Here is a 25,143-nt window from a genome sequence, read left to right as displayed (position 1 = left end):
ATAAGCCAATGGCTCTTATTCATTATATTATGTTTAGTACTGGTCATCACAGGTCCACGTAGTTAAACTAGGAGAGGTTTTGTGCAAATGACAAAAAAGATTAGGGACATTAAAAAACTCACAAGAGAAAATTTGGGGGACTGTCTTAGAGAGCCATCAAATAAAAGGGAACACAGTAACAGTATTTCAAAATGATAGCACAGGGAATGAACACCAGGAACCTTTAGTCATCCACTCGTATCACCTGAGCAAGGAGATAGGACATCTGAAATGTTCAAATTCAAAACTGTTTGATACTTTTTCAGACAGCACAGAATTAACCTGTGAATCTTTTTAGCACAAGATTCAACTAGGCAAAGGCCTAATTGATATTAGGAGGAAACATTCTGAAATGTCAGATTCTCTTACAACTGCCTCTTCCCGTTTCTTGTACCCTCCTTGAAAATGCCCGGTACCAGCCATGCCAACAACAGGCAACTGGACTAGAAAGACCATTGGTCTGATCAGGTATTGGTGATCCCTTTTTCCTTGCATGGCATTGGATAATGTACTAACATTCAAGTTTAGCAATCCAGCCATTCTGCATCTAAGATTTTCCCATTTCTGCTGTTCCAAAAGGGCCACATAAATCAATGGTAGTGCAGCTCTGGAAACATCAAAGAGCCTTTAATGTGAGTCTACATTCACTTTACAACCCATTTTCTCTTCTAAAACAATGTAAAGGGCCTTAAAGAGCAGCAATTCCATATGCTGAACAGCAACTCCAGTAAACATCCCTAAGATACGGTATGTAAAAGAAGCTACTTGTCTTGCCAAATCTTAAGGCCACCTTTTCTTCTCATTTCCCTTCACTCCTGTGCTGCTCTAAAAACGTGATGAATCATTCACGTATCACTGCAGACAACTGTAAGATCAGAGAAAAACAGGCCTGGAAGGGACCTCAGGGGTCATCTAATCCAACTCCCTAATCAAGGCAGCATCAACTTGGTGTAGTCCATCTAATTTTAAGGCTCGTCTAACCTGTTAAAAAAGTTCCCAAAAATAGAGACTCGAGTTACCTGCTCCACAGTTCAACTAACCTCATCACATGAAAGTAGTTCCTAATATCCAATTTAAATTCCCCTTGTTGCAATTTAATTTCATGTTGTTATGAATCTTTCAAAAGCTGTTTCTAGAGATGGACTCAAACTCTACAAAGACCAGCCAAGAATTCAGTTTTCCTTTTGTCTCGTCTTGATCATGATGCACACACCTTGAACTTGCACTTTTACATGGATAACATCTATGTGTATGTATCTTGCATAGGTTGATAACTGCTTCCTTATAGTTAAAGCTATCTATTAATCTACTCTGGTTCAGACTTTATAAATCACTCTGCTCATCTGTTACTAGATTTGTTCCTATCCCTCTCATGATCTCTCTGCTCTCAGAGCGTCTTTTCTTTGCTGCTCCTACCATTCTTAGTATCTTCTACCACATCTAACCCCTGTATTTTTTAATGTAACATTAAAAAGAGTTGTTTAGCTTTACATACATAATGTAATTGGCTATTTGTGTTTGCAATCCAAACAGATTATTTCACTCAGTTGTTTCTGCAGACTTACCAGCATTCTGTCCAACACAAAAACAAGCTTCTTGTGATAATTTCATGGGAGAAAATTGAACCCAATTATTAACCAACTTTTGAAGAAAAAACAAACACACACTCAGCCAGACAGCACATAGGTAGTGAAGATGACAAACAAACTAGGTTAGCTAGTTGTAGCAGTAACTGTTAAATTTAAACAATTAAACACAGTTCATTTTTCCTTATTTAATAAATAATATCAAAAAAAGTGAACCGGTTCATTTTTTACATTGGGGGAAAAAAGAACAGTCTCTTGTCTAACTTCAGCAATTATACAAGCCATAGAGAAACAGATTTAGATTTTGAAACCAGGTGTTTGTGTGGACATTCCATATCCAGTTTAAGTGGAGTCCAGTGTGCAGGCCCTCATAACTACTGATGATTTTTCCACTCCTGGGCTTGAGTCTTCAGTTGATCTGGTTCCAAGATGACCTCTCACTGTTCATCTGCTAAAAATCTGATTTCTTGTATAACATTAAAAGTCAGCAAAAATATGGCAAACCAACAACAATTGTGATTAAAATCATATTACTATCTAATAGTATCATCATCATCATCATACAGATGTAAAAGTTTGTCACATGAATAGTAACATGACATTTTATCTTGACTGCAGCCTTATGTAAGAAATAGAAATCAAATATTATATGCACATACACAGAGAGTACACTTGACAAAACACCTTTACGTGGTTTACATTTTCACTTTTATTTATTCCTCAAAACTGACCATGTTGCAGGTTTTTCTTGATGAAATATGGAACCAAGCAATTTATTCTTCTACAAAATTATTGTAAAAACTTGCTCAATTTTCTACCTTATTGCTAGGAAAATTTACAGGTGCACAGTTTGTAAATTGTAACCCTTTTCGGACTGAATAGATACACGTGCCGCAAAGCTAAAGAAAAATGCACTTGCATCTGGACCAACGCAGTATTGAAAATAGGTAAACATTTACAAAGTTGGATTTGTTTTTTTGCAATTTTATGAAGGGAGAAAATATTCAGTCCTAAAAGGGTTAACCCTAATATATTATTGTTTCTAACAAAGCTGCCACTCAATCCCACAGTACAGTGCTTGAAAACAAAGTCAAAAGTCTGGCACAGGAAAGTATACACATTTGTTCAGTACTCATAAACACAGCTGCTTTTGAAAGAAAAAGTAAATAATATGGTTAATAATTGAAGAGCATTTTGTTTCAAAATGGACACCTCTATGGAGTTATTTGGTCTAAAGTGGGTAGCTCATTTGTTTCACTCTTGTTGGGTTTGTATAAGAAATTTTTTATGCTTGGGGTATTCATGGTTTCATTTACTTAGGTTCATGCCTTTTCAGGTAATCATTATAATCTCTTATGAGTCTGTGCAATGAAAACAGAAGTGAAATAAAGCATATTGTTAACAGAAACAGACAGCTGTAGGGGAGCAGTTAGATGTAAATAATTAGGAAAATGTCAGCAGCAGGAAATTCAATATAACACTAGTGTTGAATTCTGAAATAGTTCCAAATAAAGAAAGCATTGCTACAGATGAGAATTTAATTTGCTTTTCATCATATTAGTTGGAATTATTAAAAAAAACATTCTGGAGACAGACTCAAATTCTATGTATATTTTTAGAAATAAGAGAAGACAAGACTTAACAGCTAGATTTGAACAGTTGTACAGTTTTGTACTGAAAACGCTGATAAGTAGCTTAATTGAAAATTTTTAGCATCCTTGGGATATTGCTAAAATCATGAGAAAGGATCAATAACACTGTGCCAATAAAAGTAACAATGCCACCCACAGGAAAGAGTTTAGGCAAGTAAGTTGCTTGAACTTAACATCAAACAACTTAACTATACGTGAACATCTTTCTCAACAATAGTACAAATCTGGAAGACAATTCCTGTATTACAGAGTATTTACTGGAACCAAAATAGCCACAAGTGAAGAAAAAAGCCAACAAAAAACAAGTTTCTAAAAAATGCATGTGATTAGATACTGCTGAAATGGAATTTAATGTCTTTTTTCATCCACTAGCTTGTAGTGTCTAGAATGGCAAAAGATAGGCAAAACACGTCAAGTTTGTAAGATTCTTTAGAAGTCCAGTAATATTGTATATACTCCACTGCGCAAACTTATTGCAAGGAAAGAAATTGAATATAAAAGTATTGCATTTACATGTAAAAAACATTTTAAAATAAAGAATATAAAAGCAGATGTCTCTCAAGGTTCAAAAAGCTATTTAAAAATATTCCTTGCAGGTTAAAAGGCTTGTTATGGTTTTATTTGCTGTGTATGCAATGGTTTGTTCCTTAATATTATTGTAAATCCAATACTAATTACTTAAGTTAAATCCTCAGAATAGGTGAAGAAAATTTGTGGCCCATAAGTTAAACAGTACTGTAAAATGCTTATACTTCTAACAAAAATGTTGTGAAATGATTTCTGCCCCAACACAACTGAAAGAAAATTAAATATCACACAGACAGGTAAACAGGTTTGCAAGTAAATGCCAGTAAACAGTTTAAAACAGAGATAAGGCCACAATGGATTCTGCCCTTGGTCACTGAAAAGAGATGAGGCGAGGCAGTATTTGCTTGTTTTAAGAATCAGCATTTGTAACAGTGTCATAAGGGATAGATTACATAATATAAAATAGTGAACAGGAAGGCTGGTGGCAGAGTACAAGCACATATTAGGACAGTGGCACTGATTTAACAACTGACTGAACGTGTTTTACAAATGACTTCTTCCTTTAACCACACTGTCTTCAGTCTTCAAAGTCGCAAAAAAATAATAATGTTCAAAGGAACAGCTGAGGCAAACGAGTAAAACAGCATCAGAGAAGACAAATATGGTGCAAGAGAAGCAATGCTTTAAAATGGTGCTGGTGTTAACATTGGGTATTATAAAAGTAGTGAATAGAAACCTATGAATTTTGTCAAAAGAAAAGAAAACCTGGTAGGAAACCTCAGACTCATTTACATAGTAGTTGTAGCCCCTGTTTTATGGGATGGTACAGGCTGCACTCTTATAAAGCTCCCATTTTTTTGCTCTGTTCTTTAAGGAAAACGTTGCACTATCATTAAACCGTATCTCAGGCTTATGTCTTTATTTGGTGACTGCAACACCGCTGAGATGGATTTTCAAATGTGTTCAAAGCAATTAGTTTTACACAGGGATAAAAATGGTAAGTCCAGAATAAAAGAAAAACCAACAAGTCAAAGTGCAACTGAGCATTGAATTTATGAAGGAGGGAAGATTTTAGCATTGCACTTGCTGTTGGCAGGGAAAGAGAAAACCCCACAGAAATACAGATGGGAGGAGTTGACATCTTTACAGTGCTTTTCTAATCTTCTAATTGCCTTTTTCTAATTAATAAATTTTACTTCTAGCTATTATGGTATGATCACTTCACGATGAAAGCATGTTCTCAGTACAAGGATTACACTAATATCTGGCCTAATTCACCAAATAGTATTAAAGAACCCCGCCCCCCACCTTTTTTTCTTTTTTGCAATTCTGACTGTGCAAGGATGAAGGGCATTACCTACCAATCCCATTTGTAGCAAATACTTCTCATGATATTTAGATACATGCCAACAAGACAGAAGACATGCTGCCAAATGAAGTAACTGGGAACATCCCACTTAGAAAATAAAACATTTAACTTACACTTAATACAACTTATGTACAAGATTAGAAAAAAACCTGAACAGATAGTGAAACACTTTCTGATGCTTTATGACTTTGAGGTGGGAAGGAGGAAGAACCCAGAAATAACCCTTCAAAACACCAATGTATGCTTATGACGCAAACAATCATCAATATGATTGTTTGAGATGCCACATTTTTTGAACTCATGTAATGTTAGAACCTCATGAATTATCACTATAAATACATATTTTTAAAAAAGGAAAACATAGAAATAACTATTAACAATGACTGAAAACAGAGCACTAAAGTTAACATACATTGCATGTATTGCAGGCAAGGCAGAGGCATTTTTTTTTAAAGCTTTTGCACAGACTTCATATAATCTTAAAAAAAAATATGCTGGCCTTTACAAGGTTCTACTTGCTGAAATAAAAACAATTTCAGTTCATAAAAAGTCACAAGACTTCAGTTTAAAAAAAGGAACAGTTCCAGCCACAGACCAAAAATATATATATTTTTTTAAACTGGAAGAGTATGGTAATTAGATTATACAAGCATGGTCAGGCTTGGAACCTGAATATACTTCAGAGCAAAAGCTCAGAGAAAAAAAATAGAAACTATTTGGTAACAAAAGTGTACTATATGTTGTGATACAAAAAAGGTATGGTGAAAATGTACCTTTTATACTAAAGCTTATACAAGTTCCTTGGTCCGTAAAAACTATGTTGTGTTCATGTTTTCTAGTTTGCTTAACTTGTATCCCAGCCACACTTCTATTTCTTGCCCATTAAAAAAACAGCTGAAAAATAGATTTTCAATAAAGTTCTTACATTTCAGATGTATTTTTTTTTATTGTGGCTTCTTATTTTTTTAAGATGAGCACTTGCAGGTAACATAGTTCAAATAATATCACTTAGAATGGAAAGGTGTTTTCCCATGAAACCACAAAAATTGTTCCATTTTCTTGCCTGTAGCACGTGAGAGTCAATTAAAGTCCAGACAAACAACAGTAGTTAAGAAACTACTGTTGCTGTAGATGATGTGACGTTGGTTGGATTTGTGCTGGCATTTGTGTAACTTCCCTCGCTGTTTGTATTTGTTTCACTGGAAGCCATGAGGCTTGAGTTGGCTCTGAGAATTGCTCCAGCAGCACTGCAATGTGGTCGTGGCCCTGGCTCTGGTGTATATGTAAAGGTAAGGCTGGTCGAGTAGATTATGCCATCGTTACGGACTAAAGTTACTGGAACTTGGACTGGCTGACGGACCCACCTCCAACCCTCTCGGAATGCAGAAATGTCTGGAACGACACACAGCATGCTCTCTGCACATCTGACAAAAGAAAGGACAGAAAGTTAAATGTCAAACAATCTATCACTAAAAGCCATGCAATACAGCAGGTAAGGAGATAATCAAGTTGAAAAATAAATAAATAAAATAAAAATGGAAGGAAGAGAGAGATATACACCCTTCAAACTTCAACACCCATTGCCATGAGGCAACAGAAAATAATACTGCACCTGTACATGGTTTCAGCCTCCACATCCCCAAACCACACACGTAAATTTGGAGTGAAATTCTGTCCTGTAAGTTCCAGCATTGCTACATCCCCACCACCATTCAACTGGAGAGATAAAACAAACAGACGTAACAAAATCAATTCCCTGTACAATAAGTACAAGTACCATGAACACTGCTCTTTTAGCAATTAGACAAAAAACACTAAAACATGACCAATTTAAAAAGCAATCATTTGAAAAGCAGCCCCAAAATTTGATATCCTGAAGTAATTGGTTACTCTTGATGGATGATCAATTATGTTTCAAAATATAAAAAGCTAACAGCAAAGCTTCTGGAAGTAAAGACCCTGTTCCCTCTTTACCAACTGACCATCCCTCAAAACACAAGTCCAAAGAACTTCAGGACTAGGGATTTCACCGCCTTTTGGGTAGCCAGTCTTCTGAGTGCTCTTTCAAACAGGGAACAAAGGATTTGGGTAATAAGGAAACATGCCGTTCATTTGTAACTGGTTTTTGTTATTGATAAGGGAGCCAAAATACATTTCTAAATAATAATAATAAAAAAGTTAAAGTCCTGGAGTATTTATCATAAGAGTATAATTTTAAGAAACCCAACCATCCTTAACAAACATACAAAGTAAACAAAAACAAAAAAACTTCGGGCTCCTGGCAGACATTCCATTTAAGATGTGATTAAGTACATCTTAGCAGTAACCCGGCCACATGTTCATGCAATTAAAGGTGCAATAAAACAAGGAACAGGCCACAAAGTTATTATATAAAATGTGTGATAATTTTGTGGCTGGTTCCCATTGTGCCTTAAATTGAACACGAGGCCAGGCATCAGCTGATCAAGGCTCTCTAGAGGCTGGGAGCCCTGATCAGCTGACTGCTGGTCCCAGTCTCAAGAATGCCCTGGAGCCTGTGAGCCCAATGTGCCCCTGAGGCTGGGAGCGCAGATCAGCTGACTAGCTTGCTAACTGCTGGTGCAGGCGAAGCCTGGGGTCACAATCACTGTCACAACTGAGTCCCGATACCTAATCCCCCAATCACACCTCCTGCTATGCATTTGTAGCATGGCAGAAGCCTCTATTGTTGGGATCCCACTGAGCCATTAAGTGAACATATGCCAGGGTCCTAAGTGTTCTTTCCATCAAGAATGTCTTCTGCTTTCCCATAGTAGAGATGAAAAACTAAAGCAAAAGCCTTATGGAAGCTAGAAAGCAGTGTATTTGCTTTATTTGGGGAACAGTTTCTTATGGATGCAGATTTTTTTTTGTGTCGGACTAGTTCTGCCTAAAAGGTTGAGAAAAGCTTAGATGAAAGATCTTTGTCCACTGGGTAGAAAAAAAGTCACCTCAACAAGATGTTTACTGTGCAGTTGACTTATCAGCTGCATGGTGAGCATCACGCATCTACACATGTGCCCCTATTAGGTTGGAGAAAACAAAATTTACTCTGCAGCAGCACACGTGCACACGCTGCCCTGCACCGAAGCACCCTCATGCCCCAGCCAGCCCCTCTGTAGCGATTTGAGCCTGGAATAGCAGGCCTGGGTTCACAGGCTGACCCCCTGGGTCCCACGTCAGCCAGGGATGCTCCAACTCAGCTCAACGTTCTGCGGTCCCGGGCACACACGAAGACATGTGCCTGGAAGCAATAAGCTCTGAAGTTTATTCACACACATTAATATGCATGTGTAGATGTGCCCACTGAGAGAGTTAGAACTCTTTGCTTTTACTTCAGACTCAAGTTTTATCTCGATTTAAATTTGCTTCTCTTTGCCTCAATTCTCCTATCTATAAGACTTACCTACAATAACTCGTGAAAGTCCTATTAAGTTTAATTAATAGCTGAAGTTTTCAAAAATTCCCAGATGAGAAGTGTTATAAAGAGGTATAATGTTTATTAAAAAGAAAACAAAAAAAAATTACATATTTGACTTACCTGAAGACTTTCTACAACAGGCACAGGTGTTACTGGAGCATGCACCGGTCCCATCCCCTCATAAAATGTATACTCTGCTTTGTCTGTACTAATGATTGTCCAAGAAGCTCCATCATTAATCATCTCTTTATTTGGTTCCTTTGGGCATGGAGTGGCCTTAGTAAGAAAGAGAAGTTTGGTCTGTATAACTGGTTCAGCATTCAAGTCAATGTTATAAAACAGTCATTTGTATTAGTATAAGCTAGTGGACAGTTGACAATGGCCATGCACAGATGGTCACATACTTCACTGTAATTTACATGTAAATTATGCTGAGGGTAAGGACACGTATACACTGAAAGCCATTTCCAATAGGGAAGGTTTCAAAAGGGTGGCAGCTGTTACATTCCAATTGTTATGAGTGGACATGTAGGGAAGGCTGCAAATGTAGTGAAATCACTCCAACTTTAACACAGATGTATCCAGGGCTAGTTAGAATGGTTTTGCAACATTTGCATTGTTTCCTGCTTGTCCACACACAACTGGAACATAATGGCTGCTTCCCTTTTGAAATGGCCCCAAATGTGTGTCTTCATATTCAGATATTATGAACTGACAGTTATGTAGCTGTTCCAGGAGAATAGGTGCTACTACAGTACTTCATCACTAGGTGGCAGGAAGTAGGTATAGCCAGGTGGCTTTAAGAAAGCAGTTCCTTGAGGTAAAAGCACACAAAGCATAAACCAATATTATTAATTCTGCCAGTTTTACCCCTGATTCTTTCAGAGATAATATTTTACCAAACTGGCAGGGAAATTAATCTGGTATAAAGATCTGTGTCACCTGTCTTCTACTTTCTTTTCCAACACTAAACTAATGCTAATTACAGTAGCACAGATGTAATATTTCTCCACAGCCAGTGGCTGTCATTTAAAAATGATATCATGGTCTCCCCATAATAGAAGATAATGAAAACCCTTATACAATATGGAATGGATTGTAATATATTCCCTTGTGCTAAAACAGCCATGAGGAGCCCAACAATGTGTAAAATAAATAAAATAGGAAGCAAGAGAAATGATCATAACCAGAATATGCGCTCAAACCCAGATAAATATAAGAAGGTCTAGGAGTGTGCCAACCAACCAACCAACTCTTTTTTTAAAGGAGTAAACGGGAGTGGGAAAGGCAGGTGTGGGGAAAATACTGAACATTTCTATTGTGATATGGTCATGATACGTAAATGCTGGGAGGAGAAAAAAAAAAATCACTGCGTCAGAAATAGTACTTGAAACAGTGCTAGAAAAAAGTCTGTCCACATACCAAAGTAGCTTTGTATTAATATTTTGTTAATGGAAAGCAGAGGCCTGCGTTGTACTGCACAGCTCAACTGTCAGACATCAAAATGTACGACAAAAAGGAAGAAACTATTTACTGGTTATTTTACTTTTCCTGGCCTCTCCAATTCCAGTAAAATGCCTGGCTTATATTTCTCCTCAACTAGCAGATGGGGATACAAAACTAAGACACTGCGTCATGTTTTCACCTATAAAAAGTCTAGCTCTCTCTCAGTATTCTACTGAACACTTGGTTTAGCAGTACTAAATAAAAAAATTAAACTGATGCTATTCAATACATTACAAACGGTTCTAGTAAATTAAGAATACCAATCTTATAGTAAAAGCAGACATTGTCCTTTGTTGCCTTTGTGCTGCCATAAAAAAAGTTACAGCAGCACAAAGGCCGAGCAAACAGATGCCCATGCCCCTTGTACCAAAAATTGCCCAAAATCTGTAGTTGTGACAAAGGTGGTAAGAATTTGTGCAGACATTTATTTGCTCCATGGTGCATGTGTGGGCAGCCCAGAGTTTTAAAAATATTCTGATGCTTCCTTCTTTTTCCTGTTCTCTATTGCATCAGTGAGGATTTGGATGCATGTAACCTTTAAAGCCTTGGTGCAGAATGAATATCTGCTTGAATTCTATTGCCCTAACCTAGGTTATAGCACCCTACCAATAGCCAGAAAATACAGCATCCCCTTCTGTAAGATTTTTGGAACAAATGCATTAATAAAGAGTTGATTTACTAGGTCAGATGAAAAACTGATGACGTCTTCAACCTGAAGTCAGTCAAACTCCTCAGCATGACGTTAGCCAAGTGAAAAATCATACATAGCTGCTTGCTAGGAAGGCATGCAACTTCCTGAAACTCTACTTTTGTCTTATTATTCATAAGATGAGGCCCCATTATCTGCAGCACTATAGAACCACTTTTATTAGAAACAGAATTTGAAGCTAGAAGACTCAAAGTATTTCTCAATGCCATGAAAATTAGACACTATGAGAGCACCTGGGTCAAGTGAGCCAAGATCCAGGAGACTCACTATAATTTGCAGTTTATCTGCAGCCTCCAGAAATAAAGAAACATTGGTCCCAGACCGGTCCTTAAATTTTCCCCAGGCACTGAGATTTTGTGCTCAATCCTTGAACTGTCTGTCTGTTTAATATATTAAAACACTTTCTTGAGCAGGAGATAATCTAGTTGAAACCTGGGTTTTTTTTGATAGTGGCTGAGACTCATTTTATGTGGATGAAAGCTCTCAGTTACGTTGGATTTACTTCTGTTAGACTGAAATCCTGAAGCCCATCTGGGATTCTCTTGGTGCATCTCACTACTGTGAAGCAACTACCAACTGATAGTCCCCAACACCTTCTTGAAAAGAAACCTGACTTTGAGGGACTGAGCTGCTGGCCTTAACTTTAAAGAATCTCCTATCCTTGTCTGCCAACAATCCGTTTTACTGGTTGAACAGTTTATGCCATACCTAGATTCACAAATGAATAGGAAGCCCAGAAACAGGGGAGTGATCATTCAGATTTCTCACCTTTTCCTTTTGTATTCCTATTACCCTTTTGCACCCCCCTTGTCGAGGTCTGGGAGCTGTACATCTCATCTGGGAGCTCATCATGACAGGCCAAAGATCAAATATTTCTGGAGGCTATCTTTTATTTATTTATCATGAGGATCCTTGAGAGCTGCTGACCTGCTGGTTTTCCATAGCCTTCTCCCCATTTAATTCCTGCTGCTCTAGCTATCTTAATTTTCCCACTGTCATCCTCCTCAGGTGGGGTCCTGTATGCTGATCAGTGATATATTGGTCTTAGCTGCACTGATGTCCTCCTGATAAAATTCAGTGGCAGGTGATCAGCAATTCCAGCTCTGTGACAGGAAGGTGGAAGGAGTAGCCTACTCCTTGATCTTGAACTCTAGGCAAGGGATATGCAGCCCTGGCACACACAGACATTTCCCCTGGCATGCCAGGAAGCATGCTGAGGGAAAAAATAAAAATTAAACATTTAAGTTGCTGCTCCAGGCTCTCCAGAGCAGCCACGGGTCTCAGCCACAGTGTGAAGAGAACACAGGCTGGGATACGGCCTGCGTTCCGCTGACCCCAGCCCCGCGTCCACGGCTAAGTTTGTGAAGCACTTAACACCACCACAGACATGGGAGCAGGGTCAAGAGAACAGAGAACTGCATCCCTGCCTGTGTATTCCTCACCCTGCCACTGGTGCCTGTCATGGTGCTGGCTGGGGGATGCTAGGGGGTGCAGGGAAGGAAAGCCAGTAGCAGCAGCAGCGGTGGCCACCACCCCATGTATCCAAAGCCCATACTGCCCATGTGTGTGCCTGCATTGCTGGGGGGACGGTCAGTCACGCTCTGGCAGCCCATCCTCATCTTCCTCCTCTTTCCCTTTCTCTAGGGACCTATCAAATTCACAGTGGAAGTGGGCTGTGCAGCAGCACCTTTAATCTTGTAGGTAGGTTCACTTGCACCACCTCCCCCCACCGACTGGTGGAAGGGCTGCACTTCAAGCTTGCTCCTGATTGGCAGGGAGGAGAAAACTGCAGTTCTAAACTTGGCACCTTTTCTGTCTCCCTGCTGCTGACAGGCCAAGGCCCTCTGCTGACCAAAGGACAGGCAAAAACAGTGTCATGTTTAAAACTGCGGTTTTCACTTCCCTGATAAATCAAGGACAAGATACAGGTCCTGTGGACTGTAAGCAGGGTGGGCTGGACTCAGAGGGGGGACCCAGGCACTGGATGAGGGGGAACTGGGAGGAGCAGGGGAGCCTGTGTGCAGGCAGGCAGGGGAGACCTGGAGCCTTCTGGGGGTGGAAGCCTGCACTTCATGGGCAAGTTGTGCTCCCTGGGAGTTGCAGGGCAGTGGGGGAGGGAGGGGAGGAATAAGGGATTGCTTCCCTTTCTGGAGCCCACTGGCCACACTAGCAATCCCTCCCCTCTGGCATCAACTCTGCTAGACTTCCATGCCAGAAGTGCTGGGGCAGCTGGCAGCCTGCCTGCTGGGAGATGCAGCATTGCAGCTTAGGCGCTTCAGGAGCAATGAGGCAGGCAGAGCCATGTGCATGCCAACTGCTGCTGCCCCTGCTCTCCCAGCCCCTTCCACCCTCTGACTTGCACTGTGCACCATAGAGCCCAGCTCCACAGCTTCCCCTGCCTCTGCACTGCCACGCTGGGGCTGCTTGCCAAACTAGGATGAAATCATGTAATAACCCTCTCCCGCCCCCCAGTAACTGCAGGTGTTTCTCTCATGAACCATCATCAGGGAAGCAAAAACCACAGTTTTAAACATGACACTGTTTTTGCCTCTCTGCTGGTCAGCAGCAAACAGTAGGGATGCCAAGACCCTTCAGACAACCAGCAATGGGAAGACAAAAAGGGTGCCAAGCTTAAAACTGCAATTTTTGCCTGCCTGCTCATCGGGAATGAGCCGCAAGCACAGCACCTCCACCAATCAGTGGCAGGGAGCATGCCGGGGAACCTGCAAAATTAAAAGGTGCTGCTGCACAGCCCACTTCCACTGTGAATCTGTTAAGTTCCTATATTTTTCTCTCTTTTCTTTTTTCTCTTCTTTCTTCCTCTTTTTTCCTTCCTCTCTTTTCTCTTCTCATTTTTTCCTCGCCCTTCTTTGTCTTTTTTTCCTTTCTCCTCTTTCTCTCTCCTCCTCTCTTTCTCTTTTTCCTCTCTTCCTTCCCCCTCTCCCGTCATCTCAACATGCTTAACAAAAAAGAAATACACAACAACAAAGGTAGTATACGAAATTTTATTCATTGTCACCAGGTTTAGAATGTTTAGAAAACCTGGTATTTACTGTAAGAAAAAGCAATGCTTATGTTTATTAACTATATTAATTAGCAGTGTAGCCTGCCATGTACTCCCAGCCCTGGTTTTGTTTCTCTGGTGTGCTGGCACTCCAGCACCTTACAATGTAGACATAGCAGTCTTTTCAGCACTCTGGTCAAAAACCTTACCTACCACTGCTCTAGAGTCTAGGAGGCTAAAAATTGTGGGCTACAGTTTCTCAGCTAAGCAGCATGGGGTCCAACCTGAAAGTGTAAGAAGGAATGGATGAAAGTAAAGCTCGATTTCTTGTGATAGCTGCAGCCACTTCTTGTCACCTGTGAAGCAAGAGTGAAAATGGGCCCATATACACAAACACTGAGCTGAGTTTCATCACAGCAGGGTAGAACACGCAGCTGAGAGCCTTACTCCTCTCCCTGAGAAAAACTAAGGATTTTGATTTGACTGGGCTTACTGATTATTGCAGAAATAGCTCAAGAAGTTCCAAGAAGCATTTTCTGGAGGGCTAGTCTGTTGTGGATTAAGCGCCACAAAAATACCGTCTGCCTTTGCTACTGTGCTTTAAGGTGGGCTAATGCACCTTTATGTAGTTCCTTGTATTTGAGGTACTAAACTTAATGTGCAGTAGCAAAGGTACATTAATGAACATGTAGATGTACCCTGTTTGTCAGTTTTCTATCTGCTGTTAGAGCAGCCACATAAAACGCATCCCCCAGATGTTACATTCATCACATAATTAACATATTAGTCATGCAAAAATTGTAATATGCTACATGTTCAAGGAATTTGATAAAAATGGCTAACTAACCAATGATATTACCCATTTAATGTGAAACATCTTTGTGGCCAATTTGTATCATGCCTTTAATTTGAATACACTAGTTTAAAGTGTCCTCAAAGAGTGTGAGCTTGGGAGCCGCTCCATGGTGCTGGGTTGTCCCCAGGTGGGAAGCTCCACAGCAGAAATCGGTTCATTGGTGTCAGGCTGCACACAGGCTCCCCCTTATATTTCCTAGTGCCTAGGCAGCTTGGCAATAGGAAGCCAGGTCTCAGAACTGGGGGTCACTGGGTTCTAGCAAGTTTAGAAGGTATGTGGACCATCTATCATCAGGGACCAGCTCTCCCTAATACCATGCTGTACAAGTGCCCTTTAAACATCCTGAAGTGCAGGATCAGAGAGCATGTTCCCAATCCCAGGCTCCCCATGCACTAGCAAATGCACAATGGGATCTAGGATAGAATTCTTCAGATCCTATCCCACAACTAAATCAACGTTTGAAGGGGGCCCATAGTGCATAAATTGTGGAGGCTCCCTTAGAACTTCAGTGCCTGCTTTTCTTAGCTCCTGTTGCAACAGCCTGCTAAGAATTACACTTTTCATGTGCTGGAAAGAAGTATAACTGAAGACTATGAGATGGCTATACCATTTGTATGAGAAAGTCTGGCATCTCAAATGTCACCATGGTCTCTCTATTTGCTGGTTTGGAGGAACTATAACTTAAATGTATACAACAGGGGGTGGCAATGTTTTCCAGTGCTGGGCCACAATGACCCAGCTCAGGTCAAAGATGGACCAGCATTAGGGCCCAGCCACTGCTGCCACTGTTCCCTGCAGCCCAGCAGCAGAGCAACATGGGCCAAATGCCTGGCCATGGTGTAATGTGGGCAACGCCCCTGCTCCATGAGCTGCATCTGGCCCACAGGCTGTAGCTTGCCAGCTCTTAATATTTGCCAATATAGAAGACAGGTGAGAGAAAAGAAAGCATATAATTAATTTGGGCTAGGAAGACTGAAGCTTAATACTTAGCCTTTAAAAGCAAAAATACCAAAGACAATCCAGTGCTGTGGTCTCCAAATATTTTAGAAATATTGACTTGATTATGTTTATTTTTCAGTACAGTATGTTTAAACAAACTCACTTGAAACTGGATTATTCTCTCCTGGGAAAGGCACAAGTACATTCTCTCAGTATCTTTAAGGTAGAACGCACATTTATGGAGCTGTGATACTGGATCATCTGCATCCAATAACGCCGTCTGTTTATCCACTTTTCGAATGATCTATTGGTGAAAAAATGCACATACAAATACCCTTAACATCAATGCAATAAGTATTTTCTATGTCAGACAGAGTCCTATCTGAATATGTGCTGCATACATATGTGTTTCTCCATGCTTTGCTAGGAGAGAGGGGGGAAACTAGCAGCATTCCTTTTTGTTTGCATGGTAGGCCGAGTATTAACACACCATAAAAGGAAATGCCTCTAGGACTGAAAACATGTACAGCAAATTGTAGCAAAAAAAGCATCAGTCAATTTAAACCTTGAAAAATAGGAATTTAAAGGCAGTGACACTTTCTTAATTATAGTTTTGCAAAAGCAGCAACTATAATAGCAAATCTTTTGACAGGTACTTGTACAGTTATGTCTTAAACAATATTCATTTACAAGTACAAGAACGGATGGTTGTTTCCTCAATCTGAAAGTTCAACATAAAAAGGTTGTCTTTCTAAAATTGAAGACTGAGTAATTGATATTTAAAAATGATAACAGAAAAACAAAGTCCCCCCCCCCCATAGACTGGAAATCTGAAGCTTGCAATTTTAAATCAAATTCTAGGAAAAAGGTTTAGTATTTTGCCTTCTGCAACACACTCAAAAGCAGCAGCTAGACTACTTAAAGATTTCTAAGCTGTCAATCAGAAAGCTGTCCTCTAAAATTTCTTATAGTTATTAGCCACATAATTTTCCAAGCCCACACTTTCTTTCAGAATTTTTGTGCCAAAAATGTTTTTGTCCCAGAACTAATGTGCTGAATATGCTTCTGGTAACCAAGGGTAACAGGTGCACTTTGATTAATTTTAAATTGTATTTGGCTACTTTTATTTCAGATCTCTCAAACTTCAAATGATTGTATCTGATTCAGCTAGCATCCCAATAAAATGTAATTATTTTTAAGTTAAATTAACACAAAAACTGCTGAAGTGAGAGGAAATCTTCTCACTAACTTCCACACGTGCTGGATCAGACCTGTATACAATGAGTAAGTTCGGATTTTTTTTTTTATATTGCTATAGTTCAACAAAGCAGGTTTAAGTATCATTTTACACTATGGGCAATGAAATAAAGAATGTTTTGCCCTCAACAAACTAACTCCATCTTTCCCATAGGTTTGGCCATAGGAAATATTCTTAGCCTAGTGGGTCTGGGAGATCTCCTGGATGACGAACTAAGGCTGCCTCCAAACATTATTTCTCTAGTGCTCCAAACTTTGTTGCACTACAGAAATAAAAGGCACTATGGGCATCCATACATTCAGAACCCCCCGGCGAACTCAAAGGCATGCTCTCCAACCAGGGGGCAATAGGAGGTTGCTCCATAGTTGCCGCCACTCCTAGTGGAGCCTATCACTGAGCTGGACAGGCTCATTGACCAGCTTGCACGCCTAGCTCCCAGGGTTTCAGGCTCCCCAAGAGCCCTTTAAAGGTCCCAATGCTCTAACGGGCTGTAAGCAGCCCCCTCACACTTACTGCCAGGTAACAAGGTTGACAGGGTTCCTTGTGAGCCTCCAGTGGCAGCAGAGGCAAATCCGGATCTGGGGTCCCTGCCTCCACCACCTACAGGAAGACACCAGTAAGGCAGTTTGTAGGAAGAAGCAGCAGGATTAGATAGGATGGAAACACACCAGCAGCCTCATAAGGAGCACTCTCAGTCTTTAAAGGACCCGTGTGCCTGTAAAAGCCCAGGATCCTGCATCGCTCCCAGTCAGGTCCTAGCAGCTTGGGAACTCTAGCTAGCTGCACCTGCTCCATGTGAGCCAGATCACTGGTCTGGCAGTCCTGACAGCTCACTCCTGGGTAGGCTGTCAGGGAGATAGCTGTTCTCCTCCTCTCTCCCCTTTGAAGCCTCTTGTGGATGCCCCGCCCCTCCCTATACTCCCCTTTCCTGGCCAGATGTTAAAATTCATCCCAGCATGACAGGTAAGTTGCTCTTTAAATATCAGGACATGTTTAAACAGCACCTTGTCATGGATCTGCCTTTTGAGGCAGGTTTGCCAGTTTTACCTAGGGACAAATTCTTTTACCATTTGGCTCGTTACCATTTGTTACAGGATAATCATATATTGTGCAAGAAGTTCCATGACAGGAGGATCTCTAAATTAATGTTTCAGAATTTTGTACTGTCAACACCTCAGCAGCCAAACCCCTTCCACAGCCTGCTAAGAATAAGTAAAGTCTATGGGAGACTTCATGACGGATAAGTGGATCATGATTGCACATGTATATGCTATAAAGCAGGGGCGAGCAATTATTTCAGGCAAAGGGCCACTTATCGAGTTTTGGCAAGCCATTGAGCACCACATGACAGGCACTCAAGGGCAGATAAATATTAATTTTCTTAATTTGGGGGGGCACGGGCTGGAGAGAATGGCTTGGTGGGCCGCACCTTGACCACAAGATGAACATGAGCCTGCAATGCAATGCTGCGGCTAGTAAAGTGACCAAAATGCTGGCTTGCATCTACAGATGCGCTCAAGCAAATCCCAGGATGTCCTTCTCCCCCTGTACTTGGTCTTGGTGAGGCCGCAGCTGGAGTACTGCATTCAGTTTTGGGCTCCACAATTCAAAAAGGATGTGGAGAAGCTTGAGAGAGTCCAGAGAAGAGCCACACGCATGATCAGAGGTCAGGAAAACAGACCATACGATGACAGACTGAGAGCCATAGGGCTCTTTAGCCTGGAAAAGTGCAGGCTCAGGGGTGATCTGATGGCCATCTATAAATTTATCAGGGATGACCACCAGGATCTGGGGGAACGTTTGTTCACCAGAGCGCCCCAAGGGATGACGAGGTCGAACGGTCACAAACTACTGCAAGACCGTTTCAGGCTGGACATAAGGAAGAATTTCTTTACTGTTCAAGCCCCCGAGGTCTGGAACAGCCTGCCATTGGAGGTGGTTCAAGCATCTACGTTGAACACCTTCAAGAACAAATTGGATGCTTATCTTGCTGGGATCCTATGACCCCAGCTGACTTCCTGCCCTTTGGACCGGGGGGGGACTGGACTTGATCTTCCGAGGTCCCTTCTGGCCCTAATGTCTATGAAATCTATGAAAATCCAGCCCCTGGGCTGCATTTTGCCCACTCCTGCTATAAAATTTATACAGATTATACTGCTGTGTCTTATACTGTTCATTATATACAAAAGCAGGGGTGGCCAACTTTTAAGCAGCCAGGGGTTGCACACCACACAGGCCATACCAGTGTGAGCCCCATTCTCCCCCCTGGGCACATGCTGCATGAGCCCACTCACCCCTACTGCACCATGCCCAGGGATCCCCCCAGTACTATAGGCGGTGCCATGTTACACTGCCCTACTCCTGGGTCAGGGACAAGCAGCAGAGCTGGAAAAAGGAGGGGGCAGAGCTCCTAGCTGCTGCTGCAATTAGAGAAATAGAGGTGGGAAGGGCAGCTGGCTGGGAGCTACAAACTAAATCTTCATGGGCTGCCTGTGGCCCACAAGCTGTCAGTTGAACAGCTTTGTATTAATACAAGAAGTATGGGGAGTAAGTAGGAAGAATTGGAAGTCCTAGTATAACTGCATAAATGCAATATAGTAGCCAAACTCAGTAAATAGTTTGTATAATTATACTACTGTCAGGAAAGACAAGCAGGGTGAAAAAGGAGGTGGTGTTGCTCTTTCCATATGCAAGAGATATACACTTGTTCTGAGGCATGGTACAAAGAGGGAGGTAAGCACATTGAAGGTCTCTTGGTCAAAGTAAAAGTGGATAAGAATAAGGGTGATCTCATGGCGGGCATCTGCTGTAAACTACCACCTCAAGAGGAAGACGAGGCAGTTTTCAAACAGCTAACCAAAGTGTCAAAACTGCAGAACCTGGTGCTAATGGAGGACTTTAATTACCATGACAGCTTTTGGGAGGGTAACAGTAGTAGCCCAGGCAGTCTTTGGAATACGCTGGAGGTAACTTTTTGATACAGATGATGGAGAAGCTCATCAAATGCTGCTCACAAATGGAGTAACTGGTTGATAATGTTGGGGTTAGAAAGTAACTTGGATGACAGGGACCACAAAGAACAGACTTCAAGATCCGGAGGTAAGGTAGTAAACAGACACTGCAATTCAGAAAAGCAGACTTAAATTTGAGAAACCAGTGGACATGATCCTATGGGAAGCAAGTCTGAAGGTAAAAAGTCCAAGCCAGTTGGATGTACCTTAAGAAGGCTATGCTGAGGGTCCAAAACTAGCCTATCCTGATGCAAATAAAGATGAATAAGTACAAACTAGCTAGGCTAAAGTGTCAATTTCAATGAGTTGAAACTCAAAAAAGACTCTTACAAAACGTGGAAGCTTGGCTAAGTTACTAAGAATGAGCATAAGAGAGATCACACAGGCATGCAGAGAGAATCAGGAAAGCCAAGGCACAAAAGTAAAAATCTACAAATACGCTAAAATTAAGGAAAAAGATCAAAGGAACTGTAGGTCCTGACAGAAGACAGTAGTCTCATAATGGATGATGTAAAGAAATATGATATACTCAATGCCTTCTTTTTACTTCAGTCTTCAGGAATAAGGTCAACTATCAGATGACAAGCACAGCAGGCAGCAAGAATGGGAAGGATACAATCAGCCTGTACTACGGAAAACACGTTAGAGATTACTTGAAGGAGGTGGATGTTTTCAAGTCAGCAAGGCTGAATGGGATGCAACATAGAGATAATTGTCCAGAGACAGTCTATTCTCTTTGAGAATTCATGGAGGTTGGGTGATGTCCTGGATGACTGGAAAAAGGCAAATGCACTGCATAGCTTAAAAAAAAAGAAAAACAAAAAAAGAAAAGGTGGAAGGATCCAGGTCAGTCTGACTTCAATACTTAGAAAGATTATGGAACATGTCAACAAGGGATCCTAATTGCCTAGAGCATAATTATCTAACTGGCAGTCTGTGGGCCATAATGTAACCCAAGAGTGGTTAAATCATGATGGTGGCAGTATTAACTCCTTCAACACCACCTTCTCACCACTGCTACTTAAACTGATGCATCAGGGCCACCAACAAAGGAGTTAACACTGGGGTGGGCAATTATTTGGGCCCACAGGCCACACAGTAGGTTCTTGAGAGCTGCTGCAGGCTGGTTAGCACCCCCCACTCAACAACCCACATGCCCTGGGGCTCCTCTCCACCACTGTCATCAGCACTCAGCAGCAGCTGAACACACAGCCCCAGCCCACCACGGACCAGCTCCAGACCAGCCAGGACCTGCACACACAGCCCTAACCCCGCGCCTGCTCTAGACCTACACACCCATGATTAGCAGCAGCCGCCAGGCAGAAGCTACTGCTGGGCATGGGGGAAAAACAGCCACTTTCTTCCTTACCATTGCCAGGCACTTCTTGCTGCAGCAGCCCAGAGCCCATTCCTGGGCTGCCCTGCAGCTCCTCTTCACTGCCAGGCACCCTGGAGGGGGTACTGGTAGTGGCGATGATGAAGAGCTGCAGGGTAGCCTGGGCATGGGATCCAGGCAGCCGCAACAAGAAGGACCCAGCAACGATGATGGAGAGGTGGGCATTTTTGCTCTGCACCCAGCAACTTGTCTGACCACCAGTGCTGCTGCAGGTCTGAAGCAGGAGCAGGGTAGGCTGGGTTGAGGACTGTGTGCATGGGTGGCTGGTTCATTCTGGCTGGGCTAAGTCCAGAGTGTGTGCAGCATGGGCCAGGGATGGCTAGGGCTGCATGTGCAGATCCCCACCAGTCTCCATGGGGCTGGGACCAGCGGTGACAGAAGCATGGAGCTGCTGCTACCACCACCTGGGTTCCTGAGAAATGGAGTGCAGCTGTGGAGCTGCCCGAGCCCTGCGGCACACCAAGGAGTGGTGGGATGCACCATGGGACAGATGGTGCTTGGGTCAGAAAGGACCTGCTGTGGGCAGGACAAGTCACTTTGTCGGCCGGATCCGGTCCGTGTGCCATATTTTGCCCACTCCCAAGTTTACACCATCACTATGATTTAACCACTTATGGTCTACCACTTCATTTTGGTTGGACACCTCTGACCTAGAGGATAACAAGCTAATCAGGAAGAGTCAAAATGAATTAATTAAGAGCAAACCATGTTTGATTTCCTTCTATGACAAAGTGACTGGCTCTTAGGATGGGAGGGTGAAGGTAGGAAGAGAGCAGTGGATACGACGCACCTGGACTTTAGCAAGGCTTTTGACACTGCCTCTCATGACATTCCTGTGAGTAAGCTACGGAAATACAGCCCAGATGGAAGTATTGTAAGGTGAATATGTAACTGGTTGGATCATCATGATCAAAAGTGCAGAAATCAACAGTTCAATGTTTATTTGAAAGGAGGTATTGAGTGAGGCTTCAATCCTGAGTCTGGAATAGTATAATATCTTTAATAATGATTTTGTGAATGAGTCCACTGTTAGGAAATACAAAGGACAGAATTAGAACTCAGAATGACTTTGATAAACTGGAAAAATGGTCTGAAATTAATCAAATGAAATTCAATAACAAACAAGGTCAAAGTCCTGTACCCAAGACTGAAGTATGGCCTGCAAAAATACACAGAGTGTAAAATGACTGGCTACACTACAGTACTGCAAAAAAAGGATTTAGGGCAGGGGTAGCCAGAGTTACTCACTCTGAGAGCCACATCTGATCCTCCACTGAAGTTCAAGAACCAGACAAGCAGCAGGGGGGAACGCCGAGTCATGTGGAGGGGGGGTTGCTGAGCCCTGGGATAAGTGGTGAGGATACAGCCCCTGCTCTGGCAGCCTCGTGCCTGAGCTGGCAGTCCCAGGAGCAGTGGGAGGGGCTTCAAGAAGCAGGGCAAGAGCCACAAACACCATCCTGGCAACCTACAAGCAGCTTGCAAGCCATGGTTTGGCCACCACTGATTTAAGGGGTCATAGTGAATAAAAGCTAAATACAAGTCAGTGGTGCGCTCTTGCATAATAGGTTGTCTTAGCAAGATTGTCACCTGACCCTTGCTACTAGTCAAGAAAAGTGATTTTTTTCACTCTGTTATGAGCTACATACATCAGGGGTTTGGTGAACTGTTCACCACGGTGCCCTGGGGGAAAACTAGAAACAATGGGCTACAAATTCCTGGAATATAGTTTCAGGCTGAACATCAGAAAAAGACTTCCTCACAACTAGGGTGTCCAGACTATGGGACAAGCTCCCCCCCAGAGGTGGTGCAATCATCTACCCTAGGAGGTCTTCAACAGAAGACTGGATGGTCATCTGGGTGGGGTCACCTGACCCCAGATGTCTTTCCTGCTTATGCAAGGGGCTGGACCCGATGATCCTTCGGGGTTTCTTCCAGCCCTACGAGTCTATGATTCTAACTAGCAAGGCCTCACCTAGAATACTGTGTGTACTCTCAACAAGTTTGCAGATGACACCAATCTCGGGGGGAGTAGCAGATACTCTGGAGGGTAGGGCTAGAATTCAGAGGGACCGTGACAAATTAAAGGACTGGACCAAAAGAAATGTCATGAGGTTCAACAAGGACAAGTGCAAAGTCCTGTACTTAGGACAGAAGAATCCCATGTATCAGTACAGGCTGGGGGCTGACTGAATACATAGCAGCTGTGCAGAAAAGGATCTGGGGGTTACAGTGAACAGTAAGCTGTATTGTTCACTGTACGAGCAATACAAATACGAGCCAGCAGTGTGCCTTCATTATCGAGAAGACTAATGGCACACTGGGCTGCATTAGTAGGTGTGCTGCTAGCATGTCAAGAGAAGTGGTTATTCCCCTCTATTCAATACTGATGAGGCCACATCTGGAGTACTATGTTCAGTTTTCCCCCCCAACACTACAGAAAAGATGTGGACAAATTGGAGACAGTCCAGCAGAGAGCAACAAAATGGGTAGGGGGCTGAGGCACATGACTTTTGAGGAAAGGCTGAGGTAACTGGGCTTATTTAGTTTGCAGAAGAGAAGACTTGAGTGGAGGATATGATAGCAGCCTTCAACTACCTGAAGGGGGGCTCAAAAGAGGATGGAGCTAGACTGTTCTCAGTGGTGGCAGATGATAGAACAAGCAGCAATGGTCTCAAGTTGCAGTAAGGGAAGTTTAGGTTAGATATTAGGATGAATTTTCTCATTAGGAAGGTAGTAAAACCTTTGAACAGGTTACCCAGAGAGGTTGTGGAATCTCCCTCCTTGGAGGTTTTTAAGACCCAGCTTGAAAAAGCCTTGGCTGGGATGATCTACTTAGGGATAATGCTCCTTTGAGCAAGGGGTTGGATTACATCTCCTGAGGTTTCTTCCAACCCTAATTTTCTATGATTCTAACTCAAGCTCTTCCAATTTCTAGTCTAGAGAGGAGAAAACAGAAGGGGTACTTGATAGCTGCCTTTATAACCACCCTTCAGGTATTTAAAGAGGATAGCAATTGATTACCCTGTGGGCAAAAGGGGCAAGACAAGGAACAATGGTCTTAAACTGCATCAAGGAAAATTTAAGTTTAATATTAGTCAGAACTTTGCAACTGTGAGGGTGGTTAAGCACTGGAACAAGCTACTACAGAATTCCCATTCTTGAAAGAGCATGTTAGAAAACATTTGGTATGGAAAGGTTTAGACAGGGATCCTCAAGCAAGGGATTGGACTAGGTTCTCTCATATGATTATGTCCCTTTTAGCACTATTTTTCTATGATGCTGTTATTCTGTTTCAGTGTACACAAAACATAAGTAATGGAAAAGTTTATAACTGACCACTAATAGCATGTCATTGAGACTGCCTAGTTGAGAGCATATAGAAAAATAAAATTAAAATCTGTAATTATTGTGTTAAAATGCATAAACCTAGACTTCTGTTTGGATGAACAAAACAAATAGCTTTTAGGTTCTAAAATCTTAAGTAACTGAAATCGGCAGTTTTTAGTAGAAATATATACTGTTATATGTTTAAGAAAATACAGGATCAGCAGTCCTCCAAAATCATTTTGCACAGTATAGTGATATTTTGCACATCTCTAATAGTTTACATAGTTAGAAAGCATACACAGTGTTCTTTAATCTGAAAAAAGAAAAACACTTAGGCTTAGTTTTAAACATGATTATAATTCTTCTGACTTCAATTACATAACTCTCCTGCTTAAAAGTTAATCATATGCTTAAGTGCAAATTAGATTTATTCTTTGGGGGAGTTCAAAGAGTCACTCATATTTTGACTGATTTTTTCCACAGTGCCCTTAAACTTAGTTTACATCTTACTCTTTACAGAATTC

At 41.8% G+C, this 25,143-nt stretch overlaps 1 protein-coding gene and 1 long non-coding RNA gene across 4 annotated transcripts in view; one reads left to right on the top strand and one right to left on the bottom strand.

The window, feature by feature from the left end:
• Positions 1 to 1,798: 1,798 nt before the first annotated feature.
• The window catches only part of RBPJ (recombination signal binding protein for immunoglobulin kappa J region), a 105,381-nt gene continuing 82,036 nt past the window's right edge, over positions 1,799 to 25,143 (bottom strand). For all 3 annotated transcript variants that reach the window (XM_019553001.1, XM_019553000.1, XM_019553002.1), the window contains 4 exons: positions 15,791 to 15,931; positions 8,734 to 8,889; positions 6,787 to 6,890; positions 1,799 to 6,598 (listed from right to left, as the gene is read on the bottom strand). In XM_019553001.1, the coding sequence (XP_019408546.1) occupies positions 6,283 to 6,598; positions 6,787 to 6,890; positions 8,734 to 8,889; positions 15,791 to 15,931 (717 nt within the window). In that variant the 3' untranslated portion in view covers positions 1,799 to 6,282. The remainder of the gene's footprint in view (positions 6,599 to 6,786; positions 6,891 to 8,733; positions 8,890 to 15,790; positions 15,932 to 25,143) is intronic.
• On the top strand, positions 8,896 to 25,082 carry LOC109322123. The gene is made up of 3 exons (XR_002104316.1): positions 8,896 to 8,977; positions 14,960 to 14,963; positions 25,070 to 25,082. It is a non-coding gene; the product is annotated as an uncharacterized LOC109322123 (long non-coding RNA).

This window comes from Crocodylus porosus, unplaced genomic scaffold (genome assembly GCF_001723895.1).
Source record: "Crocodylus porosus isolate Cpor-Errol unplaced genomic scaffold, CroPor_comp1, whole genome shotgun sequence".
In the NCBI taxonomy this organism is placed as follows: Eukaryota; Metazoa; Chordata; order Crocodylia; family Crocodylidae; genus Crocodylus; species Crocodylus porosus.
Note: the sequence above shows the minus strand (reverse complement) of the source record. Positions and strands in the feature narration are given on the sequence as shown.